The following is a 21,334-nucleotide window of genomic DNA, read 5'->3' as shown; positions in this document are numbered from 1 at the left end:
GTTATAAAAAAAATAAGAATATAGTCACTAAAAAAAAATTATAAATCAGGCTCTAGCCCAGACAAAACAAAAAATATTTAAGCTATGATAAGCGATGCATTGTAGGAAGAAGACGAAAGAAAGAAAAAAATAACGCCATCTTAAGCAAAACCAAAAATCTTTTTCAAAAAACCACCATCTTAATCAAAGAAAAATTCACCTTCAAAGAATTAAAAATATACCTTCGAAGGAACAAAGTTAATGGACAAGAATGTAGTATACTGGTTAAAGTGTATAAGGCAGAACAATTAATATGACGAAAACACGCTTTAACTTAAGTATAAAGTATAGGATAAACCTACACCAATAACCAGATTTTAATTCTGGTTTAAGAGATCGAGAACCATCTTACACGATCAGAATCGTTCATTTATTAGAGACCGGTGTCTGTAGCAGTAGGGAAGTTCTCCTCCAGATATTTTCTCACTTCTGAAGTTGAAAGAAAAACCTGTCGTGGAGCATTCGACGGAGATATTCGAAGCTTCGCAGGGTATAGGAGCGCAGGTTTCAGATTTTTCTCATAACATTCAGCCATCAACGGTTTAAAAAGCCTTCTTTTTAAAAGGTCAGGGCTAAAGTCTTCGACCAAGCGGAAGCAATATTCTTTGAATTTAATCATTCCTGCCCGACGAGCTGCACGTATAAGTTGCTCTTTGTCATGTACATAATGGAACCGGACAATTACCACCGAAGGTTTGTCTGTAGCACTCGGTGATCGACGCCGAATTCTGTGTGCCCGATCCAATAAAGGAGGGTTATTCGGGAAAATTGTCGGAAACGCTTCTTTTAAAAGTTGAGCAAAATATTTCGAAGGGTTATCTTTTTCTATGCCGTCTGGAAGACCAAGTATACGTAAGTTCTGTCTTCTGGACCGATTCTCAAAATCGTCACTCTTGGCTTTAAGGGCTTTCATCAGCTTAATGGTCGAAATTAAATCCTGTTGCAGTTTTTCAATAGTTAAATCTCGCTTCCGAGCATCTTCTTGCAGAGACGCAATAAGAGCTTGTTGCTGTTTAATTACTGAATCCGTCTTAACCATGTACTCTTGAAAAGCCTTTATATCTTCTTTAAAAAATTGTTGTAGTTCATCAAATTTTTTATCCAAAACCTCCATAAACAATTCATAAGTTAATTGAATTTGTTGTGGCGGAGCCTGCTTCTTTCCGTTACCGTTCTGATTGCGTACGGTATCCCGTCCCTTAGACCTGAGAGACATTTCTGTTTGCATATCTTCAAAAGTTCACAACAAACTCTTGGCAGTAAGTTCAAAAAAAAATTAACAAAGAAACTTTTGGTATAGGTAAAAATAAACTGAATAAGGGTGATGAAAGGGTTAAAAAAAAAGTGAAGGTTATGGAGCGAATCCAAAACAGTACTCACTCCATGAGCGTCTCCAGCTGACTTGGTCGACCCCTTTTGTAGAGGATTTTGATTTAACCAGAAAAGATCACAAGATCTCACATGCCGGTACTCAGCTTTGCTGGATCCGGACCCTGGAAATTTTGTGAACCAGTACCTGCTAAGAAAACAAGCCTACACGATGTAGAGCATTATAGGTGAATTCTTAATAAATAGATCAGGGAAAGAAATTTTGGATTAGGTTTCCAATGGAAAAGAATCCTCTGAAATGTAACCCCCGTGAAACCATTTAGCACCCATCGCAATCTCATTAAAACATAACACGGGGTGGCGGGATCAGTACATGTATTCGGTATTGAGTTTGCGACCACCATGTACAAAAGACAAAACAAATGCGATATGATGCTGGCTTCAAGCTGAAGGTTGTTGATTTTGCTAAAGGAACAAATAATTCTGCAGCTGCTAAGAAGTTTAGTGTAAACAAGAGATAGTGAGAGAGTGGAGAAAGGCAGAGTACACGCTGAGGGAAATGCCAAAGACGAAATGTGCAAACTGTGGGAAAACACGCCAGTGGCCAGAACTGGAAGAAAAAGTTTTAGAGTGGGTGGATCACCAGCGATTGTCTGGATACATTGTTACCAGAGAAATAATTCGAATTCAAGTGTTGAAATAGGACGAAAAACACAATGAGGTCAGCGAAAATTTCAAAGCTACACGAAGTTGGTACACCCGATTTATGAATAGATGTGATCTTTTGTTGAGACAAAAAACAAAGATTGCTCAGAAAATTCCCGCATTGTGTTGTTTACGTTCAAGAACGCTGCTGGATGGACGAAGCGGCTTGCTTGAAGTGGGTTAAAGAGGTGTGGCGTCGATGTCCTGAAGGTGTCAGGAAGGAAAAGTCGCTACTTGTCTGGGACATGTTCGAAGTGCACTTGTCAGGTGAGACAAAAGCAGCACTGAAAGCTGAAAATACGGACATTGCAGTCATCCCCGGAGGTTTGACGTCCATGCTCCAGCCACGAGATGTGAGTTTAAACAAACTAAAGAATTCATGCATCAACAGTGGAACCAATTTGACTCAAAAATGGCCAATAAATATGACCTGTCTTCTGTGTATTCGTTTTCCCAAAGTTGGCACCCTCTGTATAAGCCGACCCCCTAATTTTAGGGCCAAATTCTTGGCTTATATACCGGAATTTACGGTATAGATTTTTTATAGTTGCTCTGTACTACTGTAGCAAAGCAACAAATTTCACACCATGTAAGTGATAATAAATCTGCTTGAATTGTACTATTACACCTGTCTCAACCACGTCATTTGGTAACTCATTTGATATATTCCCACTTAGTACTACTATAGTTGAAATCCACAGTTACAGGCATGGGTACTTCAGAAAGCAACATCATTTTATGATGTTTAAAAAATCTATCGATCCTCAAGATTGGCAGACCCTGGACTGCAGACTCGAGTTGTGAGTGCAGATTCTATTTAAGAGAAAGGGGAAGTGTTCTGAGCTGCAGGTAAGATTGAAATGCAGGCCCTTAGACACCCTCCCCCAACTCCCTGCTATCCTGCTGCCAAATATAGTCTCTGGAAAATAAAATTGAAGACCTCAGAGCAAGATTGTAGTACCGGAGGGACACCAAGAGCTACCTTGTACTTCATGGAAATGTGGCTCAACCCTACCATTTTGGATACAGTGCTGCAGTCCGAGGGTTCACGATCCACTGCATGGATAGGACAGCAGAGTTTCTTAAAGGTAAAGAGGTTGGAATATGCTTCATGATTAACTCATCATGGTGCGTAGACATGGTGGCCTTGTCTCAGTCCTGCTCACCCATCTGGACCATCTAGCAGTTAAGTATCATCTGCTGAGGGAGTTTCCTGCCGTCGTCCTGGTAGCAGTGTACATTCAACCCCTAACCAACTTTGGGCAGGCACTGGAGGAGCTGAGCATTGTGATCAGCAGTTATGAAATGGTGGACCCTGTTGCCTTGAAATCACGTGGGGATTTCAACTTGAAGAAGTCTGACTAGCTAACACCAACATATCACATGTGGAACGAGAGGGGCCAGCACACTTGTCCATTGTTATGCCACCATCAAGAATGTTTAACGTGCCATCCCACGCCCGCACTTTGAGTCCAATCACCTGTCTGTATTTCTACTCCCTATTTACAGGCAGAGACTGAGGAGTATGGGACCAGAGGTGATGACAATGGAGGAATGATCAAGGGAAGGGGAGGGTGGTTTACAGGACTGCTTTGAATCGGGGACTAGATAATATTCAGGGAACCATCTTCAAATCTCGATGAATATGTGCCTTTGAGAAGATACCGGAAGTGTCCAAACCCAAAGTTGTGGATGATCTAGAAGATTTGCAGTCTGCTAAGGGCTAGATCTGTAGCATTCAAGACCAGTTACCCAGAGCTATACAAGAAATCCAGGTGTGACCTATGGAAGGTAATTTTAAGAGTGAGAACAATTCTGAATCAAGTCAGAGACTGAATCAGATGCTCATCAGCTCTGGCATGGCTTGCAGGTCATTACTTCTTTCAAGGTGAAATCTGATATTAATGGCTGTGTTGTTTCACTCCCAGATGATCTTAAACACCTTTTATACACGACTTAAAAGGGAGAACAAAACTTCACTTGTGTGAATACTTGCAGCATCTGGCGAGCCTGCAATCTCTGCCTTGGAGACTGATGTCAGAACATCTTTCATGAACTCTTACAAGATATTAGGCTCTGATGGTGTACTTGCTAGGGCTCTGAAGACCTGTTCCAACCAACTGGCAGGATTGTTCAAGGACACCTTCAGAGTCAGAGGTTCCTACCTGCTTTGAAAGGGCAACAGTCCAGGATGAGCTTCCTCAATGACTATCACCCAGTTGCACTGTCACCTACTGTACTTTGAGAGGTTGGTCGTGGCCAGAATCAATTCCTGCCTCGGCAAAGGCCTGGACCTGCTGCGCTTTGCCTGCCATCACAATAGGTCTACAGCAGATGCAATCTCCCTGGCTCTCCACCACGTCCCAGGCATAGCTGTTGTCTACGTCAGGCTGCTGTTTATTGATTACAGCTCAGGGTTCAACACCATCTTCACCCCCCTCAGTAATAATCAAAAGGCTGTAAAAATCTCTGAACTTCCTACTGCAACTGACTTCCTTATCAGGAGAACACAGTGCGGATTGAAAATAACATCTCCTCCTCACCGACGTTCAGCTCTGGCATACCTCAAGAATGTGTGCGTAACCTACTGTTCTACTTGCTCTACAAAATCGCATCTGTACTGAGTATCTTTGCCTTCAAAATGTAAGACCATCCTCATATTTAACAAAATGTACCGCAATTATTCATATTGTTCTGACAGGACCTTCCAAACCAGCAAGTACTACCACCAGGGAGACCAAAAACAGCAAGCTTTTGGGAACACAGCGACCAGAGGGCCACACACCATTCTGACTTTGAAATGTAACTGAATCTTAGTTTTTAATCCATTTCCATCAACTTTTTAGGAGCAAGATCACCAGAAGGACTAGAATTACAAGAACGTGACTCCACCACCACCATCTTTTGGTTAATTAGACATTAGCATGATTAACTAATGCTCATTCTTAATCAGCATTTTAAAAGCTGCTCTTTAGTCCACTACCTAATTTTAATTTTTTAAAAAAACCCTCAAGTTCAAAGCAGGGATCAGGCATTGAACCTTTCCATTAAGTATTCATCATTAGCAGATGTTGCAGTGATTGCTGAGAGTGTCTGCAAATTTTTAAAAAAACTTAAGAACTTGGCATCTGGGTAGAAAGTTCAGATAAGTGTCAGTTGTCCCCACAGGCCAATTTTGCAACAGTTATGCACACAGCAAGATGCCACAAATGGCAGATAAGCTGGTGCAAGATTAAGTTTACTTTTCAGTTTTTTTTGAGACAGGATGTTGAAAGAGCAAGAAAAATCTTCTATTGCTAGCACCATAAAAATGAAATGGAGCTGTTCTTACACTATTTCTATTTAAAGGTCAACACTTTACTAGGGATGTAGTCCAGGTTATAAACTTTGATCCTAAGTGCAGCTTGATAGGACAAAATGCTATCGGGCACAATATGCTTAATGTAGGCCATGACTTTGTGTCAAGGCATTCCTTACAAGTTCAGATAGTTAAGCAAACCAGAAGCAAAATAAACTGCTGGAGGAAACTTAACAGTTTAGATAGCATCTATAGAGGGAAATGGACAGTTGATGTTTCAGGTTGAAATCCTTCATTTGGACTGAAAAGAAAGAAGATAGCCAGAGTAAAAAGATGGAGGGGACAATGGTTGAGGCAGATGAGGTTGGGAATGATTTAAGAAGCTGGGAGATGAAGGGTTCAAGTGACAGAGCTGAAGGTGAATATGATGGGGGAGGATGGTGGAGCATGGAATTAATGGAGGGAGGTGGGAAGAGCAGCTGGTGGGTGGTGTGTGTGGATGATAGGCAGGTGGGGTGGGTGGAGGAGGGCCAAGGTATAAGATGTTTGGGGGGGTGCTGCTGGATCAGGTAGGGAGAAAAAAGAAAACAGAAAAATATGGAAAAGTGACAGGGAACAACTAAATACCAGATGTTTGAGAGTTAAGAGTTCATTCTATCAGGTTGGAGGCTACCCAGGCAGAATATGAGGTGGTGTTCCTTTCATTTTTATTTGCCCATGACCTGGCAGTTGCAACTTTCGGTAACTACTCCCCCTTTGTTCCTTTTCACCTATTTCTCCATTTTTGTTATCACTTCATGATCCAACTAGATCCTTTCACCTTATTTCTCTCCCCTCCTGCACCCTCTTCACTTGCTTATTGCCCACACACTCCTTCCACCAGTTTACCTCCCCTCTCCCCCCTTATTCCATGCTCTGCCATCCTCTCCTATGATATTCCATCATTTTCAGACATTTGTCACTTCCACTTACCACGTTCCAGCTCTGACGTCATTCCCTCCTCATCTGCCTATCATTTCCTTTGCCTAGATCCATTTATTACTTACCAGCTTTTGCTCTACCCCTTAATGACTTGGATGATGAATTGAAAGGATGAGTTAGCAAGTTTGCAAATGACATGAAGTTTGGTGCTATTGTTCTAGGTTACAAAGTGACATAGGATGCATAACTGGAGAAGTGGCAGGTGGTGTTCCATCTGGAAAAGTATGAAGTGATACATTTTGTAAGGTAGAGCTTGAAGGTTGAGTATAAGATTAATGACAATGCAGAGGAACAGAAGGACCTTCTGCTTCAAGTCCATAAATCCCTGAAAATTTGGCATGCAAGTTGCAAGAGTGGTTAAGAACGTGTGTGGCTGTTGGCCTTCCGTTAGTCGGGATTGAGTTCAAGAATCACAAAATAATGTTGTACCTCTGTAAGACTCTGGTGAGACCACATTTGAACCATTGTGTTTACTCCTGGTCACTTCATTATAGGAAGGGTGTGGAAATTTGAGAGAAGGTACAGTTTATCAGGATAGAACCTGGTTTGGAGAATGTGTGTTCTGCAGATAGGTTGAGCAAGTGATAGCTTTTCTCTGGAGCGATGGAGGATGAGTTGGTAAAGGTATACAAGATTATAAGAAGCATGGTGTGGATTTATGATGCCTTTTTTCCAGGGTGTTAATGACTTAATAAAGAAGACATTAAGGTAATCGGAGGAAAGCACGGCAAAGATATCAGAGGTAGTTTATTTTACATGGACAGTGGTCAATGCTTTGCATGTACTGCTGGCAATGCTGGTAGAGGCTACTACATTAAGGGCATTTGAGAGACTGCTAGGTAGTCCTCCATTTTGTATTCTTTGATGTGCCTATGTGGGGGGAAAGGGTTAGATTGAGGAGGTTAAAAGGTCGGCACCACATTGTGGACCAAAGGATCTGTACTATGCTGCTCTAGTACTATGTTGTACGACCTTTCCATCTTATGACACTGACCATCTTCTCTTTCTAGTCCAGAAGAAGGGTTTTGATGCAAAACGTCAACTGTCCATCTCCTTCCATAGATGTTGTCTAACCCGCAAACCCCTGTTGTTCCTCCAGTGTGTTGCTCCATGGCTCAGTTGGTTTATGTCACTTTCTCTTGTCAAACCAAGATGAGCCTTACAGGTTCAGATGAGGTTGTTCCATCCCACCCTTGATGAAATTTATTTTTTTCAGGATGACAGGTACTTCTTAAGTGGATCACTTGATGGGAAGCTTCGTCTGTGGAACATTCCTGATAAGAAGGTAGCACTTTGGAACGAAATTGATGGCCAGACAAAATTAATAACGGCAGCAAACTTCTGCCAGAATGGTAAATATGCTGTGATTGGCACTTATGATGGCAGATGCATCTTCTATGACACAGAGGTAATTTTTGTTTTATTCTCAATGTTGTTTCAGTGCCTTTTTCTCACTATATTTTGCAATGCTGGTACCCCACTTGGCTATCCAGCAGAGTGCTGATTGTTTTCAGTAAGGGCTGCAGGTATTCAGATATTTATTTCTTGATAATTCAAATGTCATCACTTTTAAGTTCAAGTTTATTATCATCTAACTGTACATATTTACAACCAAATGAAACAATGTTCCTCCAGACTACAGTGCACCCACAAAGCATATATCACACACAACATATAAAACAAAATATTACCATAAATAAGTTAATAAAATATAATTCAAAAGGTGTGTAGTGTCAATGCATTGAGAAGCTGCTGTTCATCCTTACTATGCCACGTAATGTGCAGCTCTGAGCCTCACATCTCAGAGTAGCTGTACCATTCTCTTCAGCTCTTATAGGCAGAAATTGCATGTCATGTCACTCCACATTAAGTCTAGCACAGAAAGATTACTTCAATTTCATTTCAAGCTTCTCCGTAAATTCTGTCATCTCCAACGGGATCCCGCCACGAATGACATTGTTTCTTCCCTTCCCTCCCCCACCCCCATTTTCTGTTTTCTGCAAGAATCAGTCCCTACTCAACTCCCTTGTCCATTCATCCCTCTTCACTGTTCTCCTTCCTGGTGCTACAAGTGCTGCACCTCCTCCCTCACTACCCTTCAGGGCCCCAAACAGTCCTTCCAGATGAGGCAGCACTTCACCTGGGAGTCTGCTGGGGTCATCTATTGTATTCAGTGCTCCCAGTGTGGCCTCCTGCATATCAGTGAGACCTGACTTAGATTGGGAGACCACCAGCGGCCACTCATTTGAATTCTACCCCTCATTCCGACATATCAGTCCATGGCCTCCTTCATTGTCGTGATGAGGCCACACTCAGGCTGGAGGAGCAATACCTTCATATTGTGTCTGGGTAACCTGATCGCATGAACATCGATTCTCTACTGGTAATTCTTCCTCCCCCCGACTTGCCATTCTTCCCCTTACCATTCCCCATTTCCTTCTCTCTCACTAATCTCTTTACCTGCCCATCACCTCCCTCTGGTGCTCCTCCCTCTTTCTTTCATCCATGGCCTTCTGTCCTCTCCTATCAGATTCCCCCTTCTCCAGCCCTCTTAACTTTTTTACCAATCAGCATCCCAGCTCTTTACTTCACCTCTCCCAGTTTCACCAGTCACCTAGTGTTTCTACCTTCCCCATCCCCTCCACTTTCTTACTCTGACTCATCTTTTCTCCAGTCCTGCTGAAGGGTCTTGGCCCGAAACGTAGACTGTACTCTTTTCCATAGATGCTGTCTGGCCTGCTGAGTTCCTCCAACATTTTGTGTGTTGCTTGGATTTCCAGCATCTGCAGAATTTCTCTTGTTTGTTTTTCAATTTCATTGCTGTGGGATCCCCAGATGAGGGCTTAGGCCTCCAGTCATTTCCAATATGGTAGCATCAGCAATTCAAATCTCTACAATGACATAATGCCTCTTTTGGTGTTGATTCCATTAGCACTCTAGTTTTGAGGAATGCATCCTGAGAACAAAGCGAGTACGCAGTTCTTGAGGGATTGTGTTATATTTAGTAAGCATTACAGGTTTGAGAAAGCAGTTCTTGCCGTTTACAGTCTGTCTCAATTATTTAAATGAAACAGGCAATGGGATTTTTTATTTTTGAATTATTCTCTCCAGCATTTGAAGTACCATACACAGATACACGTCCGCTCCACAAGAGGGAGAAACAGAGTTGGGAGAAAAATTACAGGCATTGAACCATTGCCTGGTGAAAATAAGGTCTGTAATCAATTGTTAGGAAGCAGAACTTAATGTTTCCTTTTGTCTCATTGAAAGTGTAGATTAATATTTTGAATTCTTGAATTTAGATCCTTGTGACCTCCAATGATTCAAGAATTCGCCTGTATGATCTTAGAGATTTGTCCATTTCTATGAAATACAAGGGTTATATGAATAGTAGTAGCCAAATCAAAGCAAGCTTCAGGTAAGGAAATGATTTTTTTTTCATGGCTTCATCACTCACTACGCATTGCTATTTTGTAGACATACTCTTAAGGCATATTTTAAAATTTAGATATACTTTTGAAAGTGTTCCTCTGAAATTATGCATTTTCACATGCTTTGTAAATTTTATTTTCAGTCATGATTATACATATATCATAAGTGGATCTGAAGACAAATACATTTATATTTGGTGTACTTACCATGATGTCAGTAAGTTTGCTTCAGTAAGAAGAGATCGCAATGACTTCTGGGAAGGAATTAAAGGTAACTTGAAATTACTTAATCATAATCTGTTAAGGATACCTAACACCAAACTGGTTTGTCTCCAAACATTTTGAAGTTCTTGTTTTTCTGAAAAAGGTTTAAAAGTATTTAAACACAAGAGATTCTGTAGATGCTAGAAAACTGGAGCAGCATACACGAAACGCTGCGGAAACTCAGCAGGTCAGGCAGCGTCTATGAAAATAAATAAGCAGCTACCATTTCAGGTTGAGACCCTTCAAAAAGACTGGAAAGGAATGGGGAAGACACCAGAGTTAAAAAAAAAAAGGTGGGAGAAGGTAAGGAGGACAAACTAAGAGGTGAAGCCAGGTGGGTGGGAGAGGTAAAGGGCCAGGTAAGTGGAAGAAGGAGAGAGGCACCAGAAGAAGGTGATAGGCAGGTTAGAAGAGGTAAGAGGCTGTAGAGAATGAAAAAGGAGGAAATTGAAGGGAAAAGGTTTTAAAGAAAAAAGGGAAAAAATTACTGGAATGAGAAATTGATGTTCATGCCATCAATTTGAAGGCTACCCAAGGTGTTGATCCTCCATACTGACAGTCGCCTCATAATGGCAGAAGGGGTGGTCATGGACCAATGTGTCAGAACTGGAATGGGGATAGGAATTAAAATGGTTGGCCACCAGGAAGTTCTGCTTTTATTGGGTGGAGTAGAGATGTGCTTAATAAAGTGGAGGATTTTTTTAAAAAAATTAGGAATCTCCCATGTAGCTAAGGTCTAAAACCTCTATGAATCCACTTACTTTCTAAACCATGTGATTACAAAAGATTATAGGTTTCTTTCATTTAAGTTTTAAAATGTCATTTATTTTAAACAATAATTAGCAATGACGTGAAGTATTCAGGTTTGAAGGAGCTTCTAAATCCTATTGAATAGATCTGGATTAACATTATTGAAGGAGGTTACTAATCCAAGGTGACTGTGTCAGACAGATGTCTTAATCAGAAGCTCAGAATACCTTTCAAATCAGCATTCTGTATTGGCATCTTTGCCCATAATGTTTGGCAATGACCCACATTTTTGAGGGAAGAATCAATCATTCAGTGTATGTGGGTATGAAATGCAAAGAAACTGGAATCCTTAGATGGTTGTCTTCAGAGAACCTTGCTTGGTCAGGAATGAGTAGTGTGGATGTGTGGAAGGTTTTGAAAAGTAGGTCCAAGACCCTTTCTTTTGCAACTTGATTTGGTAATATAACCATAATCCTTTACTGCTAAACATTTCCATTTTAACTAAGTGGGTAGGTTTAGGAAAGATGCTATCAGGAATCCATGTGGAGCCTGTATTACTAGCTAATTGTGAAAACAGGAAATTTTCAGCAGATCATCACCACTGGAAAGAGAAACCATGTTTATGTTTCAGCATGAAAATCTTTAATCAGAACATTTTGTATCTGAGAAGCCATCTTCCAGCAAAGATAGTTAAGTGATGAAATTCAGTAGGAACTTGAATTTACCAGCATGACCTTTGGTGGAGGACTGTCAGCTTTTCCTCAGACAGCCCAGCAGCAGTGAATACTGCTCACATGGACGGTTCTCAGACTTGGACAATTTGCAGCAAAGCACTAGAGATGCTGCTCATCCTACCTCATTGGGATTGGTATGAAATTCTCCAAATTTGCAAAACTGTTGCTACAAAATTGCTACAAATTTCTGCTAAATCACGGGCCTGGGGCCACTGTGGAACAGAAACCCAACCCTATCGAACACGAGGAGCCAAGTCCTGATGCTATGGCTCCCCACAGATTCTCCCACTTGCTTGCTTGCTCCCTCTTCTCTTCAGGACCTTCTACTAGGCAACACCTTAACCTGACAGGCCAGTTGAGTCCACTCCAGGTCTTCCAGTATGGTCTACTCCAGGATGTCCAGAACTGACCAGATGCAGCCACTTCCTTCTGAGGCTGGGCTGCAGGTGATGCTGAAACAGCATGAATTCAAGAGCCCCCGCCCCCCTTATTCAATCTCCCCTGCATAGTTCTGACTAACATCCAGCCCACTGAAGACAAATTTGATGAACTAAGGACAAGACTGACCTACCAAAGAGAACTTGGGGACTACTGTGTGCTATGACCCGAGGAAATGTGATTTGCATCTGTTTTGCCAAACTGCACCATACAATCTAAGGACTTCTCAATTCACCAGATGGACCATATGACATTCTCAGGCCAAGTATAATGTGGAGTGTCTGCTTCTAATCAACTCCTTGTGGTACTGGCAGGTTCTTGCTCACCTTGTTTGCAATATCTAATGGTGACCTATCTTATGGCTCATTCTACTCACCATGGGTGGTCACTTCAGCTATCCTGATGGTAGTCTTCATCTTGCACCAGGCGGATATGAAGCCTACACTTAATGAACAGTACTCTGTGGTCAGCATCCTTGAAACAGGATATCCTGAAGCTTCCTTCATCATTGTCAGTGACTTCAACCAGGTCAACTTCAAGATTGTGTTACCAAAATATGAGCACGTCTCCTGCCCACCAGGGGCCTAAACACCCTTGATCATTGCTATACAAATACCAACGATATCTACTGAACCACCCCCTCCTCTTCTACACTTTGCTAACTCTGACCACCAGGCTGTGCTCCTCCTTGTATACAGACAGAAGCTGAAACATTAGGATCCAGTACTGAAAGTTTGAGGAAATGGATGAGCTTATGCACAACTGCTTTGAGTCAGTACACTGATCCATGGTCAGAACCTCGTCTGCCAGCTTTTATGCACCATCACCATTTCGAACTTTATCAGCAGATGTGTTGAGAACTGTGTACCAAAGAAAATAAACTCTACACCACAGGAGAACTATGGGAGATCCACTCCCTACTCGTCTAGGACTCCAGCATTCAAATCAGGTAAACCTGACCTTTACAGGAAATCAAGATATGCCAAGAGATTCTACCAGTCCAAAATCAAGTTGCAGACTAGCCATCAGTTGTGACAGTGCTTATTTATTACAATGGGTTCCAAAACAAAATCCAGCAGCATCGTCACTAACAGCATATCCCTTCCCCATGAACTTAGTATGTTCTGTGCACACTTTGAGGAAAAGAGAACCAGTCTCCCTGAAAGCCTGACAATACACCTGACCTCACAGTCACTGTGGACAAAAATCAGTCTTCTGTAGAGTGAATCCACATCTAGACGAGTTGGTGGCCCTGGCTGTGTCCTTCAATCCTACACAGATCATCTGGTGGGATATTTGAAGGCATTTTTAACCTCGTCCTGCTTCAGCCTGAGATTCCCAACAGCTTTATGAAGACCATATTATACCAGTACCAAAGAAAAATAAGGTAATATGTCTTAATAAGTACTGCCCAGTAGCAGACATCCACCATAATGAAGTGCTTCAAGAGGCTGCCTATGGCACTTGTTAAATCCAACCTCCCAGATAATGTCAGCTCTCTGCAGTTCATCTACGGCTGAAACGAGTCCATGGCGGACACCATTTCCTTGACCTTACACTTGTGTCTTGAGCATCTGGATAGTAAGGACAGCTGCTTTAGACTATTATTGACTACAGGCTCTCCTTCAATACTATACTCTTATTCAGTACCTCCGCAGCTAACAAAGTGGCTAAGTGTATGTTTGTGGTCTTCTGCTGCAGTAACCCTTCCACTTCAAGGTTCAACATGTTGTGAATTGAGTGATGCTCTTCTGCACAGCACTGTAGTAACACATGGTTATTTGAGTTTCTGTTGCCTTCCTGTCAGATTGAATCTTTCTCCTCTGACCTGTCTGACCAACAAGGCGTTTATGCCCAGAATTTTTGCATCATTCTCTGTAAACTCTAGAGACTGTTGTGCATGAAAATCGCAGGAGATTAGTTTTTGATGTAATCAAACCACCCTGCCTGGCATGAATAATCTTTCCACAGTCACTTAGATCACATTTCTTCCCCATTCTGATGTTTAGTCTGAACAACTGAACCATTTGACTGCGTGCTTTTATGCTGAGTTGCAGCCACGTGACTGGCTGATTGCATACTTGCATCAATGAGCAGATGTATCTAATAAAGTGACCACTGAGTGCAGTTCCAAGAAAACTTGTAATCAAACTCTGAAACCGAGGACTTAACCCCACCCTCTCCAACTGGATCCTTCACTTCCTGACCAATAGTCTGCAATCAGCAAGGATAGGCAACAACACCCTCACCATGATTATTCTCAACACTGGTGCTCCACAATAGACTGCAGTCAGCGAGGATAGGCAACACCCTCGCCACAATTATTCTCAACACCAGTGCTCCACAAGAGATGAGTCCTCAGCCCTCTACAGTACTACTCATGCACACATGACTGTGTGCCCAGATTCTGCTCTGAATCCATCTACCCATGTGCAGGTAATACCACTGAAGTGGGCCATATATCAAATACCCATGAATTAGAGTACAGGAAGGAGTTGAGAGACTAGTATCATAGTGTCATGACAACAATATTCCCCTCACTGTCAGTAAAACAAAACATAACTTCAGGAAAGGGAGCAGGGAACTTGCTCCTTTCCACATCAATTGTGCTGAGGTTGAAAGCTTCAAGTTCCTAGGATTGAACATCACCAGTAGCCTGTCCTGGTCCGACCACATAGATGCCATGAGTAAGAATGCTCGCCAGCATCTCTACTTCCTCAGGAGGTTAAAAAAATTTTGCTTGTTCCTGTTAACCCTTATCAACTTTTGATAGGAGTCAACAATGAAATGTCAAGCATCTAGATGCATCACAGCTGGTTCTGTGACCACATGAAACTGCAGAGAGTTATGGATACAGAACAACATATCATGAAAACCTACCACCCCTCCATGGACTCTATGTCCACGCTGGTCATTCTTTCTTCTCCCCTTTCCATTGGCAGAAAATAAAACACCTGAAAGTACATGCCATGAGGCTCAAGGACAGCTTCTTCTCCACTGTTGTAAGACTTTTAAATGGCTCCCTAGTACCGTAATATACTCGACCTCACAATACATTGTTATTACCATGCATTTTTTTTATTTGCACTGCACTGTTTCCCCTGATGTATTTGTACTACCTCAATGCACTGTTGTAATATTTTGATCAGTATGAACAGTATACAAGACAGGTTTTTCACTGTATCTCAGTACCTGTGACAATAATGAACCAATTTCAATTTCAAGCTAGTGTCTGACCTCTCCCAGGCCATATTCCTAATATTGAGGCCCTGGTTGTCTCATTTGACTCTGCTGGACAAGCTGTGTCACTCGTCTGCGTAATACCTGACTTCCAAATCCGAATTTTATTCTGAGCTCTCATAGAAAGAGATTACCAAGTGGACAGAGGAAAGGACTGGGATGCTCTCAAAATATGCTTGAAAAACTGTAACCTCCCACTGAATTAAGGTTGTGGTCCAGAAGACAGCATCTGAATGATGACACCATGACAAATCTATATTTTGATTATACGTATGCAAAATTAGTCTTCGTTGTGTAGTTAATTGTTTCTCTTTTCTTTTTTTTTTAGCCCATAATGCAGTTGTGACTTCAGCAATCTTTGCACCAAATCCAAGTTTGATGCTGTCTGATGTTCCTCAGGCAGAGAAAGCAGAGAGTGATGCCTTGGGTATTAATACAGATAACATACCTTCTGGTAAGTTATCTATTTGTTATGCTATGTACTAGAAATTGCTTTGGCTAATAAACATAGTGTTCTTTTGTTGTACTCTTGTTCACTAATTTGTGGGCATTTAGCATGAATGTCACATTGTAAATGTGCTTGGAACGTCTGTGGGTGGCTTCAATGGTCAATTTACTCGGCCGTTTAGATTGTTATCCCATGGGTCCAATTTCTAGAGGCTAGTTTTCTTCACAGACTTAGCAGCATCGAAGAAGTCAACATTCAGAACACATTTGACCACATTTTATATAGTGCTTTTCATGCAGCTAAAGCTGCAAGGTATTGGCATCAAATCAAATAAGAACATTTGACCAATGTATAGTAAGAGACGGTTTCAACAAGGAAAAGTTGAGGAGAGGTTGAGTATGTTTCGGGTAAGAGTTTAATTAAAGTCATGCTGGAATGATAAATTTCAGGTGTGCTCAAGAGCCCAAAATTAGAAGAGTGCAGTTATTTGAGAGAGTTCTATGGCTAAAGGAAATAGGGGCAAAAGAATGAGACAATGGAAGGATTATCAATGTGAAGACTTAGCTTACCTAGCAAACACATAAAACAGTATAGCAAAGGAACAGGTCTTTGGCAGACAGTGTTCTGTCAAACTACTAAAGTTATTATCAAATGGCCAACACATGCTTCCATTTCCATCACATTCATGTGCCTATCTAAGAGCATCTTGATTGCTCCTTTCATGTTTGCTTCCACCACCAACCCTGGCACCCACCGCTCAGTTAAAAAAAAAAAGCCTCACACATCACCTTTGAACTTGGCCTTCTCTTAAATGCATAATCTCTAGCTTTGATATTTCAACCCTAGGAAAAAGATGATCACTTTTCTAGTTTATGCTTCTTATAATGTAATAAAATGTGTCTGATATCCCCTCAACCTCTGCTGCTCAAGAGCTTATTGACTCTCTCCTTAGAGCAAATGCTGTGTAATCCAGGCAGCACTCCGGTAAAACTCCTCTGTACCTTCTTCAAAACCTCCACATCCTTCCTATAATGGAGGAACCAGAAGTGAACGCAGTACTTCAGATGCAGCCTAACTAGAGTTTTATAAAGCTGCATCATAATTTCCCAATTCTTGAAGTCAGTTCCTCAATTAATAAAAATGTCATAGCTGCTGTAACATCCTATCAGATTGTGTGGTCTAGGACTTGGACCCCAAAATCTCTCTGCATGTCAACATTGTTAAGGGTCTTGCCATTAATACATTTTACATTTGTACTTTACATTTGATCTCCTAAAGTGCAACACTTCACATTTAGCTGGGTTAAACTCCATCTGCCATTTCTCTGCCCATATCTAAAACTGATCTGTATCCTGCTGTTTAATTTAGCGGTTCTATTTGCTATCCACAACATCACAAATCTTTGTATCATCTGCAAACGTAGTTCATTTTCATCCAGTCATTTTCCTACACATCTCAGTCACAGACCTCCAGCCAGAATAGTGCCATCAATTACTACCCTCTTCCCCCATCCCCAAATGGGCAAACCAATTCTGAAACCAAATGGCCAATTCGTCATGGACCTCCTGTATCTTAATTGTCTGCATGAGTGACCTTGTCCAGATGCCAGCAATCTCATCTCTGTATGTAAATGGATATAAACCTCTTCCACCCAGAAATAGCTAAACTGCTATTTCCAATTAACTCTACATTGTCCTTGCCTAATACCCTTGTAATTTATCATGCTCCAATTTAATACTCTACCTCGGTGTCCAAACTTATCTTTATCCATAGATATCTTAAAACTTCAGTAAGCTGTGATCAGTGTTCCTTAACTATTCTATCTCTGAAAAGGTCAGTCACTTAGCCAGGCTTATTTTCCAAAAACTAGATCCAGTCTGTCCTCCTTGTTGGATCATCTACATAGTGATTTAAGAAATCCTTTTGGATGTACCTAATAAATTCTGCCTTGTCTAAACCTCTTTGCACTAGGAAGGTCTCAGTCTGTAGTATGGATGTCACCCAGTAGAACAACCCTATTGTTTTTACATCTTTCCCTAGTCTGCCTGAGTATCTGTTTCTCAGGGTATGTCTATAAGATATAGGGGCAGAATTAGGCCATTTGGCTCATCAAGTTTGCTCTGCCATTTCTAGTGGTTTTTGGGGGCTTTGTGGTATTATCCCAATAGTGAATTTACCTTTCTTGTTTTTGAGTTCTACCCATACAGACTCGGTGGATGAGCCTTCTATTATGTCTCCTTTTGAGTGCAGTTGTGATATCATCTTTGATTTCAAAGCCTACCTTACCTCCTTTTCTCTCTTTTCTAATACATTGAAACCCTGGATCATTAAGCATCCATTCCTGTCTCTGTATCTCTATCTTGTTATAGCCATAACATCTTAGTTCCATGTACTGATCCATGATCTGGGTTCATCAACTTTACCTATAATATGCCTAGCATTAAAATATGCATACTTCACCCTGTCTGTCCTATTGTGTCTATTAGCTGCTGCCTGTTCTTACTGGTCATGTCTTCTTCCTTCAACTCAATCCCTCCACTTTCTGGCCTGGTGCTCTGGTTCCCATCCGCTGTCAAATTAGTTTAAACCCTTCTGAGTGAATCTCCTGGCCAGAATATTGGTTCCCCTCCAGTTAAGATGCAACTTCATCCTTAATACAGGGTTATGATTGAATGGGACTCTGATCAAAAAGATGGGCAGCAAACTTCAAATTGGTTGGTTTGAGTTGTTCCCTGATCTTGACAATCCATTTGCAAATATTTTGTCATCATACAATGAGACCTCATCAGTGCACTCTTCACTTCTGTACCACTGGAGGTGTCTCCTCATAACACCTCAACCCAACCACCAACTACCCGAGCTACACTTTTCTTGAGTTAACAGAGAGAATGAAGACCAGCCACGAGTGTAATTGTTGATAGTGGGGGTAGGATGTATATGTGCATGTGTAATGAGCAAAAGACCCAAGGCAGACCCAGAGATGAGCAGTATTGTGGGAGTATAAATGTGTATTTTTGCTAATAGCGTTGATGTGTGGTTTGAAGCTCAGTTCTGACTCTGAATGCTAAACGTCTAGTTTCCAATATGGGATAGTATAGGGTTGTAATCGGTGCTGATGAAACACTGTCCAAAGACTTGCTGGTTAATAGGTTGACTGGTCATTGTCTTGTGATCAGGCTGTTGGAAGGTGTGGCTCGAAGGGCCAGAGGCCTATTCTACATTGTATCTCAATAACTAAACAACAGAGTTTTGTCTCTTCCTTTGGTCTCTGTTTAGTTGGAGAAAGTCACCAATCATGCATGCTGCATGTATACAGTGTACTGTTTAGAGGCTTGGAGAGACATAGAGTCAAAGCCCATGTTAAAATAGATTTTTATCTGGAATGTTATCAAGAGATCATGTTACTAAATGAGAGTAGTCTTGGAAGAGGCGACACCAATTTGCAGATTCAGGAAGAGAACCCGTTAGAAATATTTGGCGAGGGTAGAAAACAGGGAAGACTTCAGAGGAGGATGCTATAGTCAAAGCATCAAATGCTACAAAGGAGAAATAAATTGCCTCTCTTAGTTACTTAGTGATGATGTTGTTCTGGAAATGCAGGCAAGGCCTCAATCCTGACAAGAAGGTTTCAAATAGAGGATCAGAAAAGGAGAAAATGAGTTTAAAGTTACAACATGTTTGAGCAACTGGAGTGGGGGTGATGGGAAAGATCAAAATAAGCTACAGTTAACAAAGCAGTCATCAAGGTTTGATATCTTGAGAAACATTAGTTTAGTGGTGGAGGGGTAAGAAACTAACAGGTGACATTCAAGCTATTAGGATACATAGCTTAGCTTAATGCAGTTATGCACATCTGTAGGGGTTGTAAGACAAATGAACTAAATTGCTTTAGGTAGGACATTTAGTTTTTAATTTATAAATAGTAGGGGCATTTACAGATAATTATTCTTAACATTTTCAACTAGGGTTATGGCAACCCAGTTGTCAAAAGAGCTTGAGAGCAATAACATCCTAAACTTCACAGAACCATATCAAATATGAGTACGTTTCAGGAACCGGGGTACTATAGTAGGGAGAACTGGGAGTGAAGTTGGCTCATCACTCATTGAGAAGAGCTGGAGCACACTTTGGTGGGGGCTGGAGATGGCCTGTGGGTTAGATGTACCCCACTAAAATGACAAACAAGGAAGAAAGTTGCATGTATTTTTGAAGAGCATTTTGAACTTCTGCAGTGATCAAAACGATGGTACAGGTATTATTCCCTGCAGAGACATGCTTATGCTAACTGTTGTGAAATCTCTCCAATTTTGCTTTCATTTAGGTGCATTAAAAGCAGACATCACTGAAGTACTCTTATCTGCGGATTTCACTGGTGCAATCAAAGTTTTCATCAACAAGAAGAAGAACTAATTATTTTAGGCTGAGTTCTTACCTGGAATACTGTATTCAATTCCACACTCTTTGCTTTTTAATTAAATGAGAACAGAAATAGAAGCATTGCAGTAACCAACTCATAAATTGTTTTAAACTTTGGTAGTTTAGCATGGAGTTGGTTTGGTTGAGGAGATCTGTAGTAGAACTCATGAGCTATTAAGTATGAATCGGAAGAACATACTTGTAAATACCTTTCTGGGACTTGGTAGGAAGGCCTTCAAGTTTCTCCGTGTCCAAGTACAGTAGTGTTTGTGTTTAGGATTTATATGTCTGTGCAAGTTCTGGTCTGGGAATTGGTTCTTGTATCTTTTGCTTCAAAGAATAGAAATTTATTCCATAGCTCATAGTGTGCCTTGTAAAGGAAGCTGGTTCATAATAGCTCTGGTGGAATTGTGCTAGTGTATTGAGAACAAATTACTTATACTAAAAATTATTGCTGTCTAACGAAGTTCAGTTTAGTTTGTGACTGAACTAGTTCAATGGAAAGTACTATATGTATTCTGTTCAGTAGAATTAGTTATTCTATTTTTAAAACTGATGCCAAGTCAAACTGTGGGCAATGCAACTTCAATCCATTGTTGCATCCACGAGAGCCGAGGTGGAAGCAAGTTGTTTTCAAAAGACAAAGACACTGTTAACTAAGTCTTATGCTTAATTTATGTTGAATTCTCATACTTTTTTACCCTTTTGCACCACCTTTGGATATCAGATTTCCTTTTGTTTTGTCAGATTTTACTTTATTGGAACTGGGCAGATTGAATCTTTGGCCAATCTTTTACTATTTTATGTTAAGACAAACTATGTTCATTGTGTACAAAATAATGTTTTGAAATTTAATTTTGTGGTGGAGAAAATGTATTATTGATGCACATGGCTCTTGAAAAAGAAAGCCAGTGTAACTACCAATGAAATAGCATTTCTGGGTTTGTGCTGCTGGAAAATGTTATTGATGGTTTTTGAGGTTTAAAGCAAATAAAATGTATAAATAAAGGATGCTACAACAAGTGCTTAAGGGTATTTATTTTATGGTCACATCTGTCTGCTGAGGAACAGGGTTATGATGAAATTCTCTTCCTGCGGAAGTTCCAGTGTATTAAATCCATCATGTGGCATGCAAACAGGCCTTTCACCTTCCACCCCACTAAATCCATACTGGCTTATTACCACTCATTCTACTTCATTTACAGCTTATTCTCTCCACATTCACATTCCCATCAACTCCCTCCAGATCCTATCACTCACC

The 21,334-nt window shown here is 40.9% G+C and overlaps 1 protein-coding gene across 2 annotated transcripts in view; it reads left to right on the top strand.

The window, feature by feature from the left end:
• The window catches only part of wdr44 (WD repeat domain 44), a 95,950-nt gene extending 74,854 nt beyond the window's left edge, over positions 1 to 21,096 (top strand). For both annotated transcript variants that reach the window (XM_059977410.1, XM_059977409.1), the window contains exons 15-20: positions 7,569 to 7,760; positions 9,464 to 9,565; positions 9,655 to 9,770; positions 9,927 to 10,054; positions 15,538 to 15,663; positions 19,979 to 21,096. In XM_059977410.1, the coding sequence (XP_059833393.1) occupies positions 7,569 to 7,760; positions 9,464 to 9,565; positions 9,655 to 9,770; positions 9,927 to 10,054; positions 15,538 to 15,663; positions 19,979 to 20,067 (753 nt within the window). In that variant the 3' untranslated portion in view covers positions 20,068 to 21,096. The remainder of the gene's footprint in view (positions 1 to 7,568; positions 7,761 to 9,463; positions 9,566 to 9,654; positions 9,771 to 9,926; positions 10,055 to 15,537; positions 15,664 to 19,978) is intronic.
• Positions 21,097 to 21,334: the final 238 nt, after the last annotated feature.

Source organism: Hypanus sabinus, chromosome 8 (genome assembly GCF_030144855.1).
Source record: "Hypanus sabinus isolate sHypSab1 chromosome 8, sHypSab1.hap1, whole genome shotgun sequence".
NCBI classification, from domain to species: Eukaryota; Metazoa; Chordata; class Chondrichthyes; order Myliobatiformes; family Dasyatidae; genus Hypanus; species Hypanus sabinus.
This window is presented reverse-complemented; position numbering and strand designations above follow the sequence as displayed.